General features: G+C 44.2%; 1 protein-coding gene across 1 annotated transcript in view; it reads left to right on the top strand.

Annotated features, from left to right (window-relative positions):
• The window catches only part of LOC143766360 (uncharacterized), a 42,362-nt gene extending 23,376 nt beyond the window's left edge, over positions 1 to 18,986 (top strand). The window contains exons 3-8 of the mRNA XM_077253992.1: positions 1,897 to 2,046; positions 2,176 to 2,355; positions 2,429 to 2,552; positions 2,636 to 2,727; positions 2,926 to 3,016; positions 17,196 to 18,986. Coding sequence (XP_077110107.1) covers positions 1,975 to 2,046; positions 2,176 to 2,355; positions 2,429 to 2,552; positions 2,636 to 2,727; positions 2,926 to 3,016; positions 17,196 to 18,466 — 1,830 coding nt within the window. The 5' untranslated portion in view covers positions 1,897 to 1,974 and the 3' untranslated portion in view covers positions 18,467 to 18,986. The remainder of the gene's footprint in view (positions 1 to 1,896; positions 2,047 to 2,175; positions 2,356 to 2,428; positions 2,553 to 2,635; positions 2,728 to 2,925; positions 3,017 to 17,195) is intronic.
• Positions 18,987 to 23,270: the final 4,284 nt, after the last annotated feature.

Raw genomic sequence — 23,270 nt, 5'->3', positions numbered from 1 at the left:
TGTGGATTGAACAGTGTATAATAAAATATAGAATCTGACCTTATCTCAGCAGCAGCTCTCCCTACGCTAGCTGAGTCCGGAGCAGAATGCCAGGTCTCTTATAGACCTGATGATGCTGTTTGGCCAGCCAATCACTGTAATGTCACAACTAAGATCGCTGCGGTATTACAGTGCATGGCCGACAATCCCTGCACGCTGATTGGCGCTCTGAAAAGCACCAAAATTAAAAGGAGGAGACCCGAGCTCCTGCCGAATAATCCCGTAAATACTCGGCGCTCATCGAGTACACCGAGCACAGTGATACTCGGTCGAGTACCAAGTAGTGGTGAGCATGCTCGCTCATCACTACTAGTGAGGAGTCGTACCGATGCACCTCAGCCAGTAAGGTCCTCACAAATCAACTGGGAGCTGAATGTATCTTTGAGGGCCATAGTGACACATCTCTCTACCTGTGTGGTCCCCACGGGGATGATGGGAATTCCCATAATGGTTTATGGTACCGCCACATGTAACTGGAAAGTTCCTGACTCTGCATAATGCAGAAGAAGCATTCATAAAGTGCTGTGCCTGCTATCTGATGTATATACTTCTCATCAAGTTCTTCTTAAGTAAAGAAAAGTTTTTTGGTCTCCCTCGTTCATCCTCATACCATCTGGCCCTGGTCTGCCAAGTACAACCACAGTTTGTGGTCTGCAGAGTCAGGAGATATGACTTTGCAATTTTTTTATATGTATATTGTGACAAAGTCACTGGTAAGGTAATAAAGGGGAGATATGTGTCACTGCGCTTAATGGCGTCATTGATATGAAACCAGTGTATGTTCCTCCAGCACACTACGTGTTGTGAGGGTTAAGTTAAAGTTGCATAAAGGGCTGGTTTTATGTGGACCTTCATAGAGCGGATGGGAGTAGGTCCATTTTATGTGTGATGTCATGATCATGTGGTCAGTCACATGTTGAAAAGAGTCACATGGTCTGGGATTTAAATAAATGGGCTCTACAGGCAATTTGGGTTCAGCAGGACTGGAGAGAGAAGTCTCCAGTGGTTTTGTGTGTTGTAGAGGACAGACTGAACCAGTATTGCTCCAGAGTGGGGTACCACCCACAACGTATTTACTGTGTTGCAGCGTTTTTATTTTTGTTGTTTTCCTGTTTTAGCTGGAAAAGCTGAGTTTATTTTCCCTCGTGTTGATTTATGCCACATAATAATAAACCAACCAGGATTTAAAGAGATGGTGTTCCTATTCTTTACCTCTGTATACCGCCACGTGAGTTGAATTACCACAAAATATATATATACCTTTTGAGGTTGCGATGCCCAATTCCAGCTATTGTTGTGGGACCTGTGATTTCTATCTACACCACTGTGTATAGGATAATAAAGTTATGGACGAGACTTTACTAACATTGTGCAGTGACTCTGTTTTCCCTATAGTGATGGATATTTCTTGTTGCAAAAACTGTGATATTTTCTTTTCTTTTTAAAGTTTTTCAAACAATTCTGATTAGTAGTGATGGAGTCGGTGATGGACTCTGGCCAAATATGCTTCTAGAGCCGTAGTAGAAGATGTCGTCCTCATCATGAAGTAGTTATTTCTCCTGTCACGTGTAATGAATATCTCCTACAGTATTGCTAATGCCGATTCCAGTTTCGGTAAATGAGACGAGAATTAGCGTTATGGAAGATGAGTCTATGAGAAACGTTTCCAGCTGCCGATTCTGAGGAACAAACTGCTTGTTTGTGGCCTAAAATATATAGGTTTTATTAGTTGATGTAAAGAAGAAAACTAAATACTGTAAAATAATAAATCTCCTCATATGTTTCCCTTATTATCTCCAGTAATTGTATTATTACACAGGATTTTATGATGTTACATCGGCTCATCTTCTCATCTAGGTCTCTACAATATCAGATCCTCTCAGTGAAGATCTTCTACATAAGAGAATTTTTCTGATTTACCCATCAAAGATAAATATGGAAAGAGACAAGATGGCCGAGAGGATATTACAGTTCACCCTAGAGATCCTCTTCCAGCTTACTGGAGAGGTGAGAGATTCTGATGACGTCACGTTACATCATTCTTATCTATGGGAATAACAGATGGACAGAACTGGAGAGGTGAGGACTCTGGAAATGTCTGTAGTGAGATTTATTAATGTGTCTCTCCATAACCAGGATTACACAGTAGTGAAGAAGACCTCTAGTGAGCACTGTCAGGACCCTGTGTCTGAGGGATGGGGAAGACCCCTGAGTCCAATCACGGGTCTTCCACCTCACACCCTGATACATGAGGACATCAATGATCAGAAGATCCTAGAACTCACCTACAAAATAATTGAGCTGCTGTCTGGAGAGGTAAGACTACCGAGATGCTGGGACATTGTACAGTAACAGTATGAAGGGATGATGGTAACATTGTATGTGTCAGGTTCCTATAAGGTGTCAGGATGTCGCTGTCTATTTCTCCATGGAGGAGTGGGAGTATTTAGAAGGACACAAACATCTATACAAGGACGTCATGATGGAGGTTCCCCAGCCCCTCACATCACCGGGTAATAGACAGGACTAAATACACACGTCCTATAATTATTTTTATGTAAAGAATGAATTCAGTCCCTGTATGTGTTTCCTCCAGATCTATCCAGTAAGAGGACAACACCAGAGAGATGTCCTCTTCTTCCACAGGACTCTAAACAAGAAGATCCCAATGTTCCTCAGGATCATCAGGTAGATGAAGAAAAGGTCTCATGAGATCTCCCCTATGATGTGTAGACGGCTGTGAAGGTCTTTTGCTCAGTCTTGTTTTATCCCCCAGTATTATATGTTTTATACTTGTGTAATGAGAACGATGGAGATGGCAGGATTAGAGCTGATCATAGATGTGACTTTTCCAACTGTTTTTGACCTTAACAATATTTGTTTCAGGGTGAAGATCTGACCCATATTAATACTACAGAGACATATGTGAGGGGTGATGAACGGTGTAAAGTGGAGATTCCTACATATGACTACCCAGGTGAGTAGTAACCACTAAATGCAGAGAAGTCACAGATTCTTCTCAGTCACCGACTGTCACTGCGTTATCGGTCTTGTAGTATGGCCATATCACAATTATGAGATCATTTTGCTGCTATACCACAACATTCTCCTCAACCCAAAAAATGACTTTGGGCATTGAAAACCCTTTCTATAGAACTTACAACCTGGAGGAAGCATCTAACCTCTGGGATTAGAAGATGCAGATCGTTACCTGCCCAGATCTGTAAACTACAAAGCCAAATTACAGCGTACATAGAATGTGCTGACAAGTTACAAAATCACTTGAAGAAGAATATTATGATGGGCCTGTAAGAGAAAGCAGAGGGTAATGATGCTGTTGGCTTTCTAGATCCCTGATATCTTATTGGATGAATCTACCTTCTCTCCCTTTTGTGCTGCTGAATGTGCTCATATGGTCCCTACAAGACCAGGTCCAGTCTTTCTGGTTAACTTCAGTTTAATAATTTCCAACATTAATTGTGCAGTGAGGCCAAGTGTGAATTTCTGTACAATAACAACAGTTTCCCTTTTTCCTGACTGTTCAATTTCTTTTAAAACCAATTAATTTCAAATAGGATTGCAATAGCATTACATTGCGATAAAAATATTACACCTATGCCATGATATATCTGTAAGCTGTGCGTGGTTGATGGCTGTAATATACATATATTCACTCCTGCAGAAGATGCGTTGGCATGGCTGGAGCCCTGGTTTCATGGATTCACTTCACGTCATAAATTCCATTTTGCTTTCAATCCTAAGGAATTTAGATTACTTCACCATCTCTCCTGAAATGGGGAACACTAATACTTTCTCTACTCTTCTGGTCAGAACTCATAGTAGCTCCAATGGTGCACCGTAAATGAGTGTAACTCCAGTTTAGTGTTGGAGTTCTCCTCTCATACATATGTTGTTGATTTGGGCGTAACATTTTTTTAATTCTACGTTTGTTTACTGTTTTTCATTCTGTATTGATTGTGCTGGGATTGGTCTGCCTCCCTTATGCGAGTCTAACTTCCTGGTAGTCTTAAAAAGAATGGTCTCCATTGATTCTTTCAAATGCCTAAGATCTAAATTTAAGACACCTCAGCACTACAGTATTATAAAAAATTATCTTTAAATGTCTAATATTTCTTCTTAAAACTCACCTGTTAGAAAATATTGACCCTTATGATAAGTTAGATTGCCAAGAGACACTGACCCCCATACTCTAATTATGCAAGAGAGGTTTCCCCCCTTGGTAATCAACTTTCTTTTTTTAGTTTCGAAAACTGTTGAGCTTGATAATTTCAGTAGATGTGTTATTGTCTTTAGTCACAGTTTTACCCATCACCCTTTAACTTCTTTAACCTCTCTACATGGATCTGGAATTACACAGAGACCACTAGGCTTGGGCAATGGTATATCTGTTGTTCTGTAGAGTGAGATAAGAAAAACAATAGTCTGTTAGCTGGGTCAGAATGAGTAGAGCAGAGGAAATACAAAATCAGAAGACATAAGAGTAGTCAGTAAATGGGCCGGGGCACAGCAGGAAACAAATACACAAGCTGCGACCTGAGCACAGAAGACTGAAGCAGAGGAGAACAAGTTTGTATCTGGCAGCTTCCGGCATTATGCTTCAAGCTTTAGCAGGGCGTGGTCCTTTCCATTTGGCTGAAGCAGGGAGCAGATTGTTTCTTTTCGGCAGCTCACACACCCATATTGCGGTAATGGATGGTACTACTGGTCCCAGGCACCCTAATCTTAGTGGCTGGACAGTGCCTCCACCATCCAGACCTTCTGGTTCGTAGGACAGAAGCCATAGTATAACAAAATGGCAGAAAAACATAGCAGCAGAAATCCCCATAAAATAACTATTTTGGAAATTATAGCACTCACTGAATTAACCCCTTCATGACCCAGCCTATTTTGACCTTAATGACCTGGCCATTTTTTGCAATTCTGACCAGTGTCCCTTTATGAGGCAATAACTCAGGAAAGCTTCAACAGATCCTAGCGATTCTGAGAATTTTTTTTGTGAGATATTGGGCTTCACGTTAGTGGTAAATTTAGGTCGATAATTTTTGCGTTTATTTGTGAAAAAAAAACGGAAATTTGGCAAAAATTTTGAAAATTTCGCAATTTTCAATTTGTATTCTGTTAAACCAGAGAGTTATGTGACACAAAATAGTTAATAAATAACATTAGCCACATGTCTACTTTACATCAGCACAATTTTGGAAACAAAATTTTTTTTTGTTACGAAGCTATAAAGGTTAAAAGTTGACCAGCGATTTCTCATTTTTACAACAAAATTTACAAAACCTTTCTGTTAGGGACCACCTCACATTTGAAGTCAGTTTGAGGTGTCTATATGGCTGAAAATACCCAAAAGTGACACCATTCTAAAAACTGCACCCAGAATGTGCTCAAAACTGCACTCAAGAAGTTTATTGATCCTTCAGATGTTTCACGGCAGCAGAAGCAACATGGCAGGAAAAAATGAACATTTAACTTTTTAGTCACAAAACTGATCTTTTAGCAACAATTTTTTTATTTTCCCAAGGGTAAAAGGAGAAAGTGGACACCAAAAGTTGTTGTCCAATTTGTCCTGAGTATGCTGAAGCCCCACATGTGGGGGGAACCACTGTTTGGGCGCACAACAGGGCTCGGAAGGGAAGGAGAGCCATTTGACTTTTTGAATGGAAAATTTACTCCAATCGTTAGCAGACACCATGTCACGTTTGGAGAGCCCCTTTGTGCCTAAACATTGGAGCACTCCCACCAGTGACCCCATTTTGGAAACTAGACCCCCAAAGGAACTTATCTAGATGCAAAGTGAGCACTTTAAACCCCCAGGTGCTTCACAAATTGATCCATAAAAATTAAAAAGTACTTTTTTTTCACAAAAATTGTTTTAGCCTCAATTTTTTCATTTTCACATGGGCAACAGGATAAAATGGATCTTAAAATTTGTTGGTCAATTTCTCCTGACTACACCGATACCTCATATGTGGGGGTAAACCCCTGTTTGGGTGCACGGCAGGGCTCGGAAGGGAAGGAGCGCCATTTGAGTTTTTGAATAGAAAATTAGCTCCAATCGTTATCGGACACCATGTCGCATTTGGAAAGCCCCTGTGTGCCTAAACATTGGAGCTCCCCCACAAGTGACCCCATTTTGGAAAATAGACCTCCCAAGAAACTAATCTAGATGTGTGGTGAGCACTTTGAACCCCCAAGTGCTTTACAGAAGTTTATAACGCAGAGCCGTGAAAATAAAAAATCTTTTTTTTCTCAAAAATTATATTTTAGCCCGCAATTTTTTATTTCACAAAAGTAACAGGAGAAATTGAACCCCAACAGTTGTTGTCCAGTTTGTCTTGATTATGCCTATACCCCATATGTGGGGGCAAACCACTGTTTGGACACACGTTGGGGCTCGGAAGGGAAGTAGTGATGTTTTGGAATGCAGACTTTGATAAAATGGTCTGCGGGCGTCATGTTACGTTTGCAAAGCCCCTGATGTGCCCAAATAGTAGAAAACCCCCACAAATGACCCCATTTTGGAAACTAGACCCCCCAAGGAAGTTATCTAGATGTGTGGTGAAGACTTTTTACCCCCAAGTGCTTCACAGAAGTTTATAATGCAGAGCCGTGAAAATAAATCTTTTTTTTTTCAAAAATGATTTTTTTTAGCCCGCAATTTTTTTTATTTTCACAAAACTTACAGGAGAAATTGGACCCCAAAAGTTGTTGTCCACTTTGTCCTGATTACGCCGATACCCCATATGTGGGGGTAAACCACTGTTTGGGCACATGTCAGGGCTCGGAAGGGAATTAGTGACGTTTTGGAATGCAGACTTTGATGGAATGGTCTGCGGGCATCGTGTCGCGTTTGGAGACCCCCTCATGTGCCTAAACAGTGGCAACCCCCCAATTCTAACTCCAACCCTACCCCTAATCCTAACCCTACCACTAATCCCAACCCCTAATCTCTACCCTATTCCTGACCCTACCCCTAATCCCAACCCCTAATCTCTACCCTATTCCTGACCCTAACCCTAATCCCAACCTTATCCCTACCCTACCGCCAACCCTAACACTAACCCCAACCCTACCCCTAATCCTAACCCTACCCATAATCCTACCCCTACCCCTAATATCAACCCTAACCCTACCCCTAATCCCAACTCTATCCCTACCTCAAACCATAACCTTACCCTACCGCTAATCCCAACCCTAATCCTAACCCTACCCCTAATATCAACCCTAACCTGTTGTGAATTTGGTTTCTGGGCTCCCCCGGTGGTTTCTGGTGGTACTGCACTTGTGTGCTTCATCTCCTCTGTTCACCTGTTTCCATCAGGATGTGGGAGTTTTCTATTTAACCTGGCTCCTCAGTCATTTCTATGCCGGCCAACAATGTTACCAGAAGCCTTTCTGTTGCATGTTCCTGCTCCTAGACTACTATCAGCTAAGTTGGACTTGTAGTCCTAAGTTTGTTTTGCATTTTTGTTCCAGTTCTCTGTGATTGATTATTTCTGAGGCTGGAAGCTCTTGTGAGCTGAAATTGCCACTCTGGTGTCATGAGTTGATATTAGAGTCTTAAAGTAATTTCAGGATGGTGTTTTGAAAGGGTTTTCAGCTGACTGTGAAGTTCCCTTTTCTGTCTTCCTACTATCTAGTAAGCGGACCTCAATTTGCTAAACCTATCTTCATACTTCGTATGTCAATTTCCTCTGAAATCACCGACAATATATGTGGGGGCTACTGTCTGCCTTTTGGGGAAAATTTCTCTAGAGGTAAGCCAGGTCTGTATTTTCCTCTGCTAGGGTCAGTGTTATGACCCCAATGGCGAGGGTCTCAGAGGAACGTGGAAGTCTGCAGAATACAAAAATCCAGCTCATAGGGCAGTGGTAACTGGGTTGACCATATATCTACTCCTAACGCCAACACTAGAAGTAGCCGGGGATCATTCCTACGTTGATTCTAGATGACACGCGCCAGCCGGAGAATCTAGCTACCCCTAGTAGAGGAAAACAAAGACCTTTCTTGCCTCCAGAGAAGGGGACCCCAAAGCTGGATAGAAGCCCCCCACAAATAATGACGGTGAGGTAAGAGGAAATGACAAACACAGAAATGAACCAGGTTTAGCACAGAGAGGCCCGCTTACTGATAGCAGAATAAAGAAAGGTAACTTATATGGTCAACAAAAACCCTATCAAAATCCACACTGGAAATTCAAGAACCCCCGAACCGTCTAACGGTCCGGGGGGAGAACACCAGCCCCCTAGAGCTTCCAGCAAAGGTCAGGATATAGATTTGGAACAAGCTGGACAAAAATACAAAACCAAAACAAATAGCAAAAAGCAAAAGGCAGACTTAGCTGATATAACTGGAACCAGGATCAGTAGACAAGAGCACAGCAGACTAGCTCTGATAACTACGTTGCCAGGCATTGAACTGAAGGTCCAGGGAGCTTATATAGCAACACCCCTAACTAACGACCCAGGTGCGGATAAAAGGAATGACAGAAAAACCAGAGTCAAAAAACTAGTAACCACTAGAGGGAGCAAAAAGCAAATTCACAACAGTACCCCCCCCTTAGTGAGGGGTCACCGAACCCTCACCACGACCACCAGGGCGATCAGGATGAGCGGCATGAAAGGCACGAACTAAATCGGCCGCATGAACATCAGAGGCGACCACCCAGGAATTATCCTCCTGACCATAGCCCTTCCACTTGACCAGGTACTGAAGCCTCCGCCTGGAGAGGCGAGAATCCAAGATCTTCTCCACCACGTACTCCAACTCGCCCTCAACCAACACCGGAGCAGGAGGCTCAGCAGAAGGAACTACAGGCACAATGTACCGCCGCAACAAGGACCTATGAAATACATTGTGAATAGCAAACGACACAGGAAGATCCAGACGAAAAGATACAGGATTAAGGATTTCCAATATCTTGTAAGGCCCAATAAAACGAGGTTTAAATTTGGGAGAGGAGACCTTCATAGGAACAAAGTGGGAAGAAAGCCACACCAAATCCCCAACGCGTAGTCGGGGACCCACACCGCGGCGGCGGTTGGCAAAGCGCTGAGCCTTCTCCTGTGACAACTTCAAGTTGTCCACCACATGATTCCAGATCTGCTGCAACCTATCCACCACAGAATCCACCCCAGGACAGTCAGAAGGCTCCACATGACCCGAAGAAAAGCGAGGATGGAAACCAGAGTTGCAGAAAAAAGGCGAAACCAAGGTGGCGGAACTAGCCCGATTATTAAGGGCAAACTCAGCCAACGGCAAGAATGTCACCCAATCGTCCTGATCAGCAGAGACAAAACACCTCAAATAAGCCTCCAAAGTCTGATTGGTTCGCTCCGTCTGTCCATTAGTCTGAGGATGGAAAGCAGACGAAAACGACAAATCAATGCCCATCCTACTACAAAAGGATCGCCAGAACCTGGAAACGAACTGGGATCCTCTGTCTGACACAATATTCTCAGGGATGCCGTGCAAACGAACCACGTTCTGGAAAAACACAGGAACCAGATCGGAAGAGGAAGGCAGCTTAGGCAAAGGAACCAAATGGACCATCTTGGAGAAGCGATCACATATCACCCAGATAACGGACATGCCCTGAGATAGCGGAAGATCAGAAATGAAATCCATGGAGATATGTGTCCAAGGTCTCTTCGGGACAGGCAAGGGCAAGAGCAAACCGCTGGCACGAGAACAGCAAGGCTTAGCTCGAGCACAAGTCCCACAGGACTGCACAAATGACCGCACATCCCTTGACAAGGAAGGCCACCAAAAGGACCTGGCCACCAGATCTCTGGTGCCAAAAATTCCCGGGTGACCTGCCAACACCGAGGAATGAACCTCGGAAATGACTCTGCTGGTCCACTTATCCGGGACAAACAGTCTGTCAGGTGGACAAGACTCAGGCCTATCAGCCTGAAATCTCTGCAACACACGTCGCAGATCCGGAGAAATAGCTGACAAGATAACTCCATCTTTAAGAATACCAACAGGATCAGCGACTCCAGGAGCATCAGGCACAAAGCTCCTAGAAAGAGCATCGGCCTTCACATTCTTTGAACCTGGTAAATACGAGACAACAAAATCAAAGCGGGAGAAAAACAATGACCAGCGGGCCTGTCTCGGATTAAGGCGTTTAGCAGACTCGAGATACATCAGATTTTTGTGATCAGTCAAGACCACCACACGATGCTTAGCACCCTCGAGCCAATGACGCCACTCCTCAAATGCCCACTTCATGGCCAACAACTCCCGATTGCCCACATCATAATTTCGCTGGGCAGGCGAAAACTTCCTAGAGAAAAAGGCACAAGGTTTCATAACAGAGCAACCAGGGCCTCTCTGCGACAAAACGGCCCCTGCCCCAATCTCCGAAGCATCCACCTCAACCTGAAAGGGAAGTGAGACGTCAGGCTGGCACAAAACAGGCGCTGAAGTAAACCGGCGTTTCAACTCCTGGAAAGCCTCCACGGCAGCAGGAGCCCAGTTAGCTACATCGGAGCCCTTCTTGGTCATATCCGTCAAAGGTTTCACAATGCTAGAAAAATTAGCGATAAAACGACGGTAGAAGTTAGCGAAGCCCAAGAACTTCTGAAGACTCTTAACTGACGAGGGCTGAGTCCAATCAAGAATAGCTCGGACCTTGACTGGGTCCATCTCCACAGCAGAAGGGGAAAAAATGAACCCCAAAAAGGGAACCTTCTGTACACCAAAGAGACACTTTGAGCCCTTGACAAACAAAGAATTTTCACGCAAAATTTTAAAGACCTACCTGACCTGCTCCACATGCGAATCCCAATTATCAGAAAAAAACAAAATATCATCCAGATAAACAATCAAAAATTTATCCAGATACTTCCGGAAAATGTCATGCATAAAGGACTGAAAAACTGAAGGCGCATTGGAGAGCCCAAAAGGCATCACCAAGTACTCAAAATGACCTTCGGGCGTATTGAATGCGGTTTTCCATTCATCACCTTGCTTAATGCGCACAAGGTTGTACGCACCACGAAGGTCTATCTTGGTGAACCACTTGGCACCCTTAATCCGGGCAAACAAGTCAGACAACAGCGGTAAAGGATACTGAAATTTGACAGTGATCTTATTCAAAAGCCGATAATCAATACAAGGTCTCAAAGATCCGTCCTTTTTTGCCACAAAAAAGAATCCCGCACCAAGAGGGGAAGAAGACGGACGAATATGTCCTTTTTCCAGAGACTCCTTGATATATGAACGCATAGCGGTATGTTCAGGTACCGACAGATTAAACAGTCTTCCCTTAGGAAATTTACTGCCTGGGATCAAATCTATAGCACAGTCACAGTCCCTATGAGGAGGCAGTGCACTGGACTCAGACTCACTGAAGACATCCTGATAATCAGACAAATACTCCGGAACTTCCGAAGGCGTAGAAGAAGCAATAGACACAGGCAGGGAATCCTCATGAATACCACGACAGCCCCAACTTGAGACTGTCATAGCCTTCCAGTCCAGGACTGGATTATGGGTCTGTAACCATGGCAGCCCTAAAACAACCAAATCATGCATTTTATGTAAAACCAGGAAACGTATCACCTCGCGGTGTTCAGGAGTCATGCACATGGTAACCTGAGTCCAATACTGCGGTTTATTTGCTGCCAATGGTGTAGCATCAATACCCCTAAGAGGAATAGGATTTTCTAATGGTTCAAGAGTAAATCCACAGCGCTTAGCAAATGAGAGATCCATGAGACTCAGGGCAGCACCTGAATCTACAAACGCCATGACAGGATAAGATGACAGTGAGCAAATCAAAGTTACAGACAGAATAAATTTAGGTTGCAAATTACCAACGGTGACAGGACTAACAACCTTAGCTATACGTTTAGAGCATGCTGAGATAACATGTGTAGAATCACCACAGTAGTAGCACAAGCCATTCCGGCGTCTATGAATTTTCCGCTCATTACTAGTCAGGATTCTATCACATTGCATTAAATCAGGTGTCTGTTCAGACAACACCATGAGGGAATTTGCGGTTTTGCGCTCCCGCAACCGCCGGTCAATTTGAATAGCCAGTGCCATAGTATCATTCAGACCTGTGGGAATGGGAAAACCCACCATAACATTCTTAATGGCTTCAGAAAGGCCATTTCTAAAATTAGCGGCCAGTGCACACTCGTTCCAATGTGTCAGCACGGACCATTTCCGAAATTTTTGGCAATACACTTCAGCCTCGTCCTGCCCCTGAGACATAGCCAGCAAGGCCTTTTCTGCCTGAATCTCAAGATTGGGTTCCTCATAAAGTAAACCGAGCGCCAGAAAAAACGCATCAAGATCAGCCAATGCCGGATCTCCTGGCGCCAGCGAAAAAGCCCAATCCTGAGGGTCGCCCCGTAAGAACGAAATCACAATTTTAACTTGCTGAGCAGAATCTCCAGATGAACAGGGTCTCAGGGACAAAAACAATTTACAATTATTCACGAAATTCCTAAACTTAAACCTGTCTCCGGAAAACAGTTCAGGAATCGGTATTTTAGGTTCTGACCTAGGATTTCTGATAACATAGTCTTGTATGCCCTGCACACGAGTAGCCAGCTGGTCCACACTTGTAATCAAGGTCTGGACATTCATGTCTGCAGCAAGCATAGCCACTCTGAGGTAAAGGGGAAGGAGAAAAAAAAAACTCAGAATCTTCTTTCTTATAATCCCTCTTCTGCAATGCATTAAACATTTAATACTGGCCTGGCAAACTGTTATGACCCCAATGGCGAGGGTCTCAGAGGAACGTGGAAGTCTGCAGAATACAAAAATCCAGCTCATAGGGCAGTGGTAACTGGGTTGACCATATATCTACTCCTAACGCCAACACTAGAAGTAGCCGGGGATCATTCCTACGTTGATTCTAGATGACACGCGCCAGCCGGAGAATCTAGCTACCCCTAGTAGAGGAAAACAAAGACCTTTCTTGCCTCCAGAGAAGGGGACCCCAAAGCTGGATAGAAGCCCCCCACAAATAATGACGGTGAGGTAAGAGGAAATGACAAACACAGAAATGAACCAGGTTTAGCACAGAGAGGCCCGCTTACTGATAGCAGAATAAAGAAAGGTAACTTATATGGTCAACAAAAACCCTATCAAAATCCACACTGGAAATTCAAGAACCCCCGAACCGTCTAACGGTCCGGGGGGAGAACACCAGCCCCCTAGAGCTTCCAGCAAAGGTCAGGATATAGATTTGGAACAAGCTGGACAAAAATACAAAACCAAAACAAATAGCAAAAAGCAAAAGGCAGACTTAGCTGATATAACTGGAACCAGGATCAGTAGACAAGAGCACAGCAGACTAGCTCTGATAACTACGTTGCCAGGCATTGAACTGAAGGTCCAGGGAGCTTATATAGCAACACCCCTAACTAACGACCCAGGTGCGGATAAAAGGAATGACAGAAAAACCAGAGTCAAAAAACTAGTAACCACTAGAGGGAGCAAAAAGCAAATTCACAACAGGTCAGTCAGTTCTCCGGCTGGCGCTGGGCGTCTAGGGATAAAACGTAGGCACGCTACCCGGCCACTGTTAGCTGTGCGGTAGGTTTAGCTCACAGTCAACTCGAGTTCCCATCTTCCAAGAGCTAGTCCTTTTTGTATGCTTTACTATGTTCTCTTGCCATTGAGAACCATGACACTAACCCTAATTTTAGCCCCAACTAATGGGAAAACTGGCGCAGGGGGATGATCACCGGGGCAGGGGGGAGATCAGCGTCGCAGGGGGGAGATCAGCGTTGCATGGGGGAGATCAGCATTGCAGGGGGGAGATCAGCGTTGCAGGGGGAGATCAGCATCACTGGGGAGATCAGTGTCGCAAGGCGGGAGATCAGCGGGGCAGGAGGGAGATCAGCGTCACATGGGGAGATCAACGTCGCAAGGTGGAGATCAGCCTCGCAGGGGGAGGTCAGCGGGGCATGGGGAGATCAGCGTCGCCGGGGGTAGATCAGCATCGCAGGGAGGAGATCAGTGTCGCAGGGGGAGATCAGCATTGCAGGGGGTGATCAGCGTCGCAGGGGGCGATCAGGAGGCAGGGGGAGATCAGCGTCGCAGGGGGAAGATCAGCATCACAGGTGGGGATATCAGGGGGTGGGGGTGATCACTGGGGCGGGGGGTGATCACCAGGGACAGGAGGGGGCTGTAAGGTGTGGGGGTGACTGAGGATATGCAGGAGGAGATGGAATCGGCGGCAGAAGCAGTAACATAGTAACATAGTTATTAAGGTTGAAGGAAGACTTTATGTGCATCTAGTTCAACCCATAGCCTAACCTAACATGTTGATCCAGAGGAAGGCAAAAAAAAACCCATGTGGCAAAGAGTAAGCTTCACATTGGGGAAAAAATTTCCTTCCCGGCTCCACATACGGCATTCAGACTAGTTCTCTGGATCAATACCCTATCAAGGAATCTAGTATATGCAACCTGTAACAATATACTTTTCAAGAAAGGTATCCAGTCCCCTTTTAAATTTAAGAAATGAATCACTCATTACAACATTATACGGCAGAGAGTTCCATAGTCTCACTGCTCTTACAGTAAAGAATCCGCATCTGTTATTATGCTTAAACCTTCTTTCCTCCAGACGTAGAGGATGCCCCCTTGTCCCTATCTCAGGTCTATGATTAAAAAGAGCATCAGAAAGGTCTTTGTACTGTCCCCTCATATATTTATACATTAAAATAAGATCACCCCTTAGCCTTTGTTTTTCCAAACTAAATAGCCCCAAGTGTAATAACTTATCTTGGTATTGCGACCCAGTCCTCTAATAACCTTGGTCGCTCTTCTCTGCACCCACTCTAGTTCAGCTATGTTTATCTTATACACCGGAGACCAGAACTGTACACAGTATTCTAAATGTGGTCGAACTAGTGACTTGTATAGAGGTAAAATTATGTTCTCCTCATGAGCATCTATGCCTCTTTTAATGCATCCCATTATTTTATTTGCCTTTGTAGCAGCTGCCTGACACTGGCCACTAAATGTGAGTTTGTCATCCACCCATACACCCAGGTCTTTTTCATTGACTGTTTTGCCCATAGTTTTAGAATTAACCACATAGTTATACATCTTATTACTTCTACCCAAGTGCATGACCTTACATTTATCCCCATTAAAGCTCATTTGCCATTTGTCAGCCCAGGCTTCTAGTTTACATAAATCATCCTGTAATATAAAATTGTCCTCCTCTGTATTGATTACCCTGCAGAGTTTAGTGTCATCTGCAAATATTGAAATTCTGCTCTGTATGCCCCCTACAAGTCATTAATAAATATGTTAAAAAGAAGAGGGCCCAATACTGACCCCTGTGGTACCCCACTGCTAACCGCTACCCAGTCCGAGTGTGCTCCATTAATAACCACCCTTTGTTTCCTATCCGTGAGCCAGCTCTTAACCCACTTACACATATTTTCCCTTATCCCCATTATTCTCATTTTATGTATCAACCTTTTGTGTGGCACAGTATCAAAAGCTTTTGAAAAGTCCATATACACTGCGTCTACTGCGTTCCCTTGGTCTAGTCCGAAACTTACCTCTTCATAGAAATTGATCAGATTTGTCTGACAGTAACGGTCCCTAGTAAACCCATGCTGATATTTGGTCATGAGGTTATTCCTCTTCAGATACTCCAGTATAGCATCTCTTAGAATGCCCTCCAGGATTTTACCCACAGTAGAGGTTAAGCTTACTGGTCTATAATTTCCGAGTTCATTTTTTGTCCCCTTTTTGTGTATTGGCACCACATAAGGGGGTGATCACCGGCGCAGGGGGGAGGGAGCGGAGGTCGGGGGGGAGGGAGCGGAGGTCGGGGTGTGTGGAATTGGACGGCAGGGGGAGCACAGGGTTGCAGAGAGTATCTGGCAGCGGCAGTGATGACGGTGATCGAGGTGAGTATGTGGCAGGGCAGCCAGCAGGCATCTCGCTGTTAATCTTCCACGGACACCATGAAGCTGGACAGTGAGGCCGCCCCTCCACATCTGAATGGAGAGATATCGTCGCATGGACGCTAGTTCCAATCAGATCTGGGGGTGGTGACAAAAAGGGTCACCTCACCAGAGCAATCGTAGCCTAAAGGGCTAAAGTGCAAGTCCCCCTGTTCCTGCAGGTCGGGTGAAATTTGAGTTAACCCTTTCACCTGATCTGCAGGAACGCGATCATTCTGTGACACAGCATATGCGTCACAGGTCGGATTGGCATCGACTTTCATAATGCATACGCTGTGTCACAGGTCAGGAAAGGGTTAAAGGGAACCTGTCACCCGCCAGGTGTTTTTAACTAAAAGAGCCACCTTTTGCAGCACTAATGCTGCATTCTGTCAAGGTGGCTCTTTTAGTTGGGGTCCCTTTCAATGCTGCAATATCCGTTTTTATAATTTGTCCCTCATACCTGTAGTTTGTCCGGGGAGCAAGTCTTTTACCCCCGGACACAAACGCCTCCCAGCCATCTCTCAATACTCCGCGCCGGGGGCCGCCTCCACTTTTGTCGTCCCCGGCGCAGCAGTGACTATTTTGACTCCACAGGTACTTTCCAGAAACTAGCACATATGCCATATTATTACCCAACAGATAGTGCCCAGATAGTGCTCCAGGAGACACACACAGTAAATTAAGTGGGTTCATCTCACTATAGTAATGTCAAATGGATGCTAAATATGGTTTGGGCACACTGCAAGACTCAGAAGCGAGGGAGACATTTGACTTTGGAACAGTGGATATTGCTGGATTGGTTTGTTGAAGCCATGTTGCTTTTCAATAGCCTTTGAGTCACTAATAACATAGAAGCATCTCTTTTTCCAATTATGGACCTGAGTGGGGGGCTTTTTTTTCTGAGATGAGTAGATTTTTTCATTGGTATATTTATTGCCTACGTAACATTGCTTGGTGGCTTTTTATTCCATATTTATAAGGCAGAATGAAAAAAACAGTTGAACATCATGCTCCACTGGTTCATCCGATGAGGTTTTCTAGTAGACTGTGAACTGTCACTGCCTTGGTAAATAATTTATAATTTTTACATAACTTGTCATTTTTACGTACAATTTAAGTGGAAATGCTCAAAAATATAAAATTCAACGATATTTTATTCAAAAATAAAAATTGGTTTTATTCTTGGCAGATGACTGTACCAGGAGATCAGAGGGACAGCTGACATCTTCAATTTTGAAATCAGATAATCTTGAGATCCCACAGGTTACAATTGAAGTGAATGACATTACTCCAGATTTACCCTCATCCCTTCACACCAGAGATCAATCATCTGGTCTTTTGAAACAAGTCCCATCTTCTGATTCATTAACGACTACTAAGGAAAATCAAAGAAACAAACTAAGCATTAAGAAACAAATTGCTCCTAAAGTAAAGAAGCCATTTTCCTGTTCAGAATGTGGGAAATATTTTACACAGAAATCAAATTTTGTTAATCACCAGAGGACTCACACAGGGGAGAAGCCATTTTCATGTTCAGAATGTGAGAAATGTTTTAATCAGAAAGCGCATCTTGATGGCCACCAGAGAATCCACACAGGGCTAAAGTATTTTTCCTGTTCAGCATGTGGGAAATGTTTTTACCAAAAATCAGATTTTGTTAAACACAAGAGAACTCACACAGGGGAGAAGCCTTTTTCATGTTCAGAATGTGGGAAATGTTTTAACCAGAAATCGCATCTTGATAGCCACCAGAGAACCCACACAGGGGAGAAGCCTTTTTCATGTTTGGAATGTGAGAAATGTTTTAACCAGAAAGCGCATCTTGATAGCCACCAGAGGACCCACACAGGCGAGAAGCCTTTTTCCTGTTCAGAATGTGGGAAATATTTTAACCAGAAATGGGTTCTTGTTATACACCAAAGAACTCACACAGGTGAGAAGCCATTTACATGTTCTGAATGTGGGAAATGTTTTACTGAGAAATCAACTCTTATTACACATCTGATAACTCACACAGGGGAGAAGCCTTTTTCATGTTCTGAATGTGGGAAATATTTTACACACAAATCAAGTTTTCTTAATCACCAGAAAACCCACAAGACGGAGATGTGTTTTTCCTGTTCAGAATGTGGGAAACATTTTATAAGGAAATCACATTTTGTTAACCACCAGAGATCTCACACAGGAGAAAAACCTTTTTCCTGTTCGGAATGTGGGAAACATTTTACACAGAAATCAAATTTTGTTGCTCACCAGAGAATTCACACAGGAGAAAAACCTTTTTCCTGTTTAGAATGTGGGAAAAATTTCACACAGAAATCAAATTTTGTTAAGCACCAGAGAACCCACACAGGGGAGAGGCCCTTTTCCTGTTCAGAATGTGGAAAATGTTTTACAGTGAAATCAAGTCTTACCAGACATCAGAGAACTCATGTTTCAAATGTGGAAAATGTTTTGTGAATAATTCATCTTTTATTAGTCACCAGAGCAATCACACAGGGGAGAAGCCATTTTTCTGTTCTTAATTTGTTAAATGTTTTACTTGCAAATCAACTTTTAACAAAACACCTTGTTACACACCAGAAACTTCACACAGGGTAGAAGACATATTTATATTTAGAATGTGGGAAATATTTTGTACTTAAATCAGTTCTTTTCACACATCAGAGAACTCACACCAGGGAGAAACGATGTTCTTGTTTAGAATGTGGGAAATTATTTATCTTGATATCATATCTTGTTATACACCAGAGAAACCATTTTCATGTTCAGAATGTGGAAATTGTTTTGTGGTGAAATCATCTTTTCGTATTGACTATAGCATTTACACCAGGAGAAGCCTTTTTTATGCTCTTAATATGGTAAATGTTTTACTTTTAAATCAACTCTTAATAAATATCAAAGAAGTCACAAAATGGAGAAGCATTTTTTATGTTCAGAATGTTGAAAGTGTTTTAACTGAAAATTGTATCCTAAAAGGATTGGCTGTTATGACCCCAATGGCAGAGGGTCTCAGGAATAAATACCAAGTCTGCAAACACAAAAAACCAGCTCGTAGGGCAGTGGTAACTGGGCTGACCATATATCTAATCCTAGCACCACAAATAGAAGCAGCCGGGGAACGTGCCTACGTTGGTTCTAGACGTCTCGCGCCAGCCGGAGAACTAACTAACCCTAGAAGGGAAAAGAAAGACCTTTCTTGCCTCCAGAGAAAAGACCCCAAAAGTTGGATACAAGCCCCCAACAAATAATAACGGTGAGGTAAGAGGAAAAGACAAACATAAGCATGAGCTAGGTATTTAGCAAAGAGAGGCCCACTAGCTAATAGCAGAATATAGTAAGATGACTTATATGGTCAGCAAAAACCCTATTAAAAAATCCACGCTGGATATTCAAGAACCCCCGAACCGACTAACGGCCGGGGGGAGAACACCAGCCCCCTAGAACTTCCAGCAAGGTCAGAAATCACATTTAGTACAAGCTGGACAAAAATAGGAGCAAGTAAATAACTCAAAAAACAAAGAAGCAGGACTTAGCTTAATTTTGCAAGAGCCAGGACCAGCAGACAGGAGCAACAGAAGGAACTGATTACAACGATGCCAGGCACTGGACTAAGGATCCAGGAAGTTAATATAGCGACACCCCTGGACTAACGACCCAGGTGAGTTCCAAACAGAAGAAAGACAATCCCAGAGTCATACCACTAGTGACCACAAGAGGGAGCCAAAAAGTCAATTCACAACAGTACCCCCCCCCTTAAGGAGGGGTCACCGAACCCTCACCAAGACCACCAGGGCGATCAGGATGAGCAGCGTGAAAGGCACGAACTAAATCGGCCGCATGCACATCAGAGGCAACCACCCAGGAATTATCCTCCTGACCATAGCCCTTCCACTTGACCAGATACTGAAGCCTCCGCCTGGAGAGACGAGAATCCAAGATCTTCTCCACCACGTACTCCAACTCGCCCTCAACCAACACCGGAGCAGGAGGCTCAACAGAAGGAACCACAGGTACAACGTACCGCCGCAACAAAGACCTATGGAACACGTTGTGAATGGCAAACGACACCGGAAGATCCAAGCGAAAGGACACAGGATTAAGGATTTCCAATATCTTGTAAGGACCGATGAAGCAAGGCTTAAATTTAGGAGAGGAGACCTTCATAGGAACAAATCGAGAAGACAGCCATACCAAATCCCCAACACGAAGTCGGGGACCCACACCGCGGTGGCGGTTGGCAAAACGCTGAGCCTTCTCTTGTGACAACTTTAAATTGTCCACCACATGATTCCAGATCTGCTGCAACCTATCCACCACAGAATCTACCCCAGGACAGTCAGAAGGCTCCACATGTCCCGAGGAAAAACGAGGATGGAAACCAGAGTTGCAGAAAAATGGCGAAACCAATGTAGCGGAACTAGCCCGATTATTAAGGGCAAACTCAGCCAACGGCAAGAAGGTCACCCAATCATCCTGATCCGCAGAAACAAAACACCTCAAATAAGCCTCCAGAGTCTGATTAGTTCGCTCCGTTTGTCCATTAGTCTGAGGATGAAAGGCAGACGAAAACGACAACTCAATGCCCATCCTAGCACAAAAGGATCGCCAGAACCTGGAAACAAACTGGGATCCTCTGTCAGACACAAAATTCTCAGGAATGCCGTGTAAACAAACCACATTCTGAAAGAACACAGGAACCAGATCGGAAGAGGAAGGCAGCTTAGGCAAAGGTACCAAATGGACCATCTTAGAAAAGCGATCACATACCACCCAGATGACAGACATGCCCTGAGACACCGGGAGATCTGAAATGAAATCCATGGAAATGTGTGTCCAAGGCCTCTTCGGGACAGGCAAGGGCAAGAGCAACCCGCTGGCACGCGAACAGCAAGGCTTAGCTCGAGCACAAGTCCCACAGGACTGCACAAACGACCGCACATCCCGTGACAAGGAAGGCCACCAAAAGGACCTAGCCACCAGATCTCTGGTGCCAAAAATTCCCGGATGCCCTGCCAACACCGAGGAATGAACCTCGGAAATGACTCTGCTGGTCCACTTATCAGGAACAAACAGTCTGTCAGGTGGACAAGAGTCAGGTCTACCAGCCTGAAATCTCTGCAACACACGTCGCAAATCTGGAGAAATGGCTGACAAGATAACTCCCTCTTTAAGATTACAAACTGGTTCTGCGACTCCTGGAGAGTCAGGCACAAAGCTCCTTGAAAGAGCATCAGCCTTCACATTCTTTGAACCTGGTAAATACGAGACCACAAAGTCAAAACGGTAGAAAAACAATGACCAGCGGGCCTGTCTAGGATTCAGGCGTTTAGCAGACTCGAGATACATCAAATTTTCGTGATCAGTCAAGACCACCACACGATGCTTAGCACCCTCGAGCCAATGACGCCACTCCTCAAATGCCCACTTCATGGCCAACAACTCCCGATTGCCAACATCATAATTCTGCTCAGCAGGCGAAAACTTCCTCGAGAAAAAGGCACAAGGTCTCATCACAGAGCAACCAGGGCCTCTCTGCGACAAAACGGCCCCTGCCCCAATCTCAGAAGCATCCACTTCAACCTGAAAGGGAAGTGAGACATCAGGCTGGCACAAAACAGGCGCCGAAGTAAACCGGCGCTTCAACTCCTGGAAAGCCTCCACGGCTGCAGGAGCCCAGTTAGCAACATCAGAACCTTTCTTGGTCATATCCGTCAAAGGTTTAGCAATGCTAGAAAAATTAGCAATAAAACGACGGTAGAAGTTAGCAAAACCCAAGAACTTCTGAAGACTCTTAACTGACGTGGGTTGAGTCCAATCATGAATAGCACGGACCTTGACTGGGTCCATCTCCACCGCAGAAGGGGAAAAAATAAACCCCAAAAAGGGAACCTTCTGTACTCCAAAGAGACACTTTGAGCCCTTAACAAATAAAGCATTCTCACGCAAAACCTGAAACACCATCCTGACCTGCTCTACATGCGAGTCCCAGTCATCAGAAAAAAACAGAATATCATCCAGATAAACGATCATAAATTTATCCAGATACTTCCGGAAAATATCATGCATAAAGGACTGAAACACTGAAGGAGCATTAGAGAGCCCAAAAGGCATCACCAAGTACTCAAAATGACCTTCGGGCGTATTAAACGCGGTTTTCCATTCATCTCCTCGCTTAATGCGCACAAGGTTGTATGCACCACGAAGATCTATCTTGGTGAACCACTTGGCACCTTTAATTTGGGCAAACAAGTCTGACAACAGAGGCAAAGGATACTGAAATTTAACAGTGATTTTATTCAAAAGCCAATAGTCAATACAAGGTCTCAAAGATCCGTCCTTCTTGGCCACAAAAAAGAATCCCGCACCAAGAGGGGAAGAGGAAGGACGGATAAGCCCCTTCTCCAGAGATTCCTTGATATACGAACGCATTGCGGTATGCTCAGGTACAGACAGATTAAATAGTCTTCCCTTAGGAAATTTGCTACCTGGGATCAAATCTATGGCACAGTCACAGTCCCTATGAGGAGGCAGAACACTGGACCTGGACTCGCTGAACACATCCTGATAATCAGACAAATACTCAGGAACTTCCGAAGGAGTAGAGGAAGCAATAGACACCGGCGGGGAATCACAATGAATACCCTGACAGCCCCAACTTGACACAGACATTGCCTTCCAATCCAAGACTGGATTATGAGTCTGTAACCATGGCAAACCCAAAACGACCAAATCATGCATTTTATGCAGAACAAAAAAACGAATCACCTCCCGATGTTCAGGAGTCATGCACATGGTTACCTGTGTCCAAAACTGCGGTTTATTTTCCGCCAATGGCGTAGCATCAATACCCCTCAGAGGGATAGGATTAACCAACGGCTCAAGAACAAAACCACAGCGCTTGGCAAATGACAGATCCATAAGACTCAGGGCAGCACCTGAATCCACAAACGCCATAACAGGGTAAGAGGACAATGAGCAAATTAAAGTTACAGACAAAATAAATTTAGGTTGCAAATTACCAATGGCGACAGGACTAACAACCCTTGTTAGGCGTTTAGAGCATGCTGATATAACATGTGTAGAATCACCACAGTAAAAACACAACCCATTCTGACGTCTATGATTTTTCCGCTCATTTCTGGTCTGAATTCTATCACATTGCATCAAATCAGGTGTTTGTTTAGACAACACCACCAGAGGATTAGCGGTTTTGCGCTCCCGCAAACGCCGGTCAATTTGAATAGCCAGCGCCATGGAATCA

This window comes from Ranitomeya variabilis, chromosome 4 (genome assembly GCF_051348905.1).
Source record: "Ranitomeya variabilis isolate aRanVar5 chromosome 4, aRanVar5.hap1, whole genome shotgun sequence".
NCBI classification, from domain to species: Eukaryota; Metazoa; Chordata; class Amphibia; order Anura; family Dendrobatidae; genus Ranitomeya; species Ranitomeya variabilis.
The sequence above is the reverse complement of the archived record's forward strand: the minus strand, read 5'-3'. Positions and strand labels throughout refer to the sequence as shown.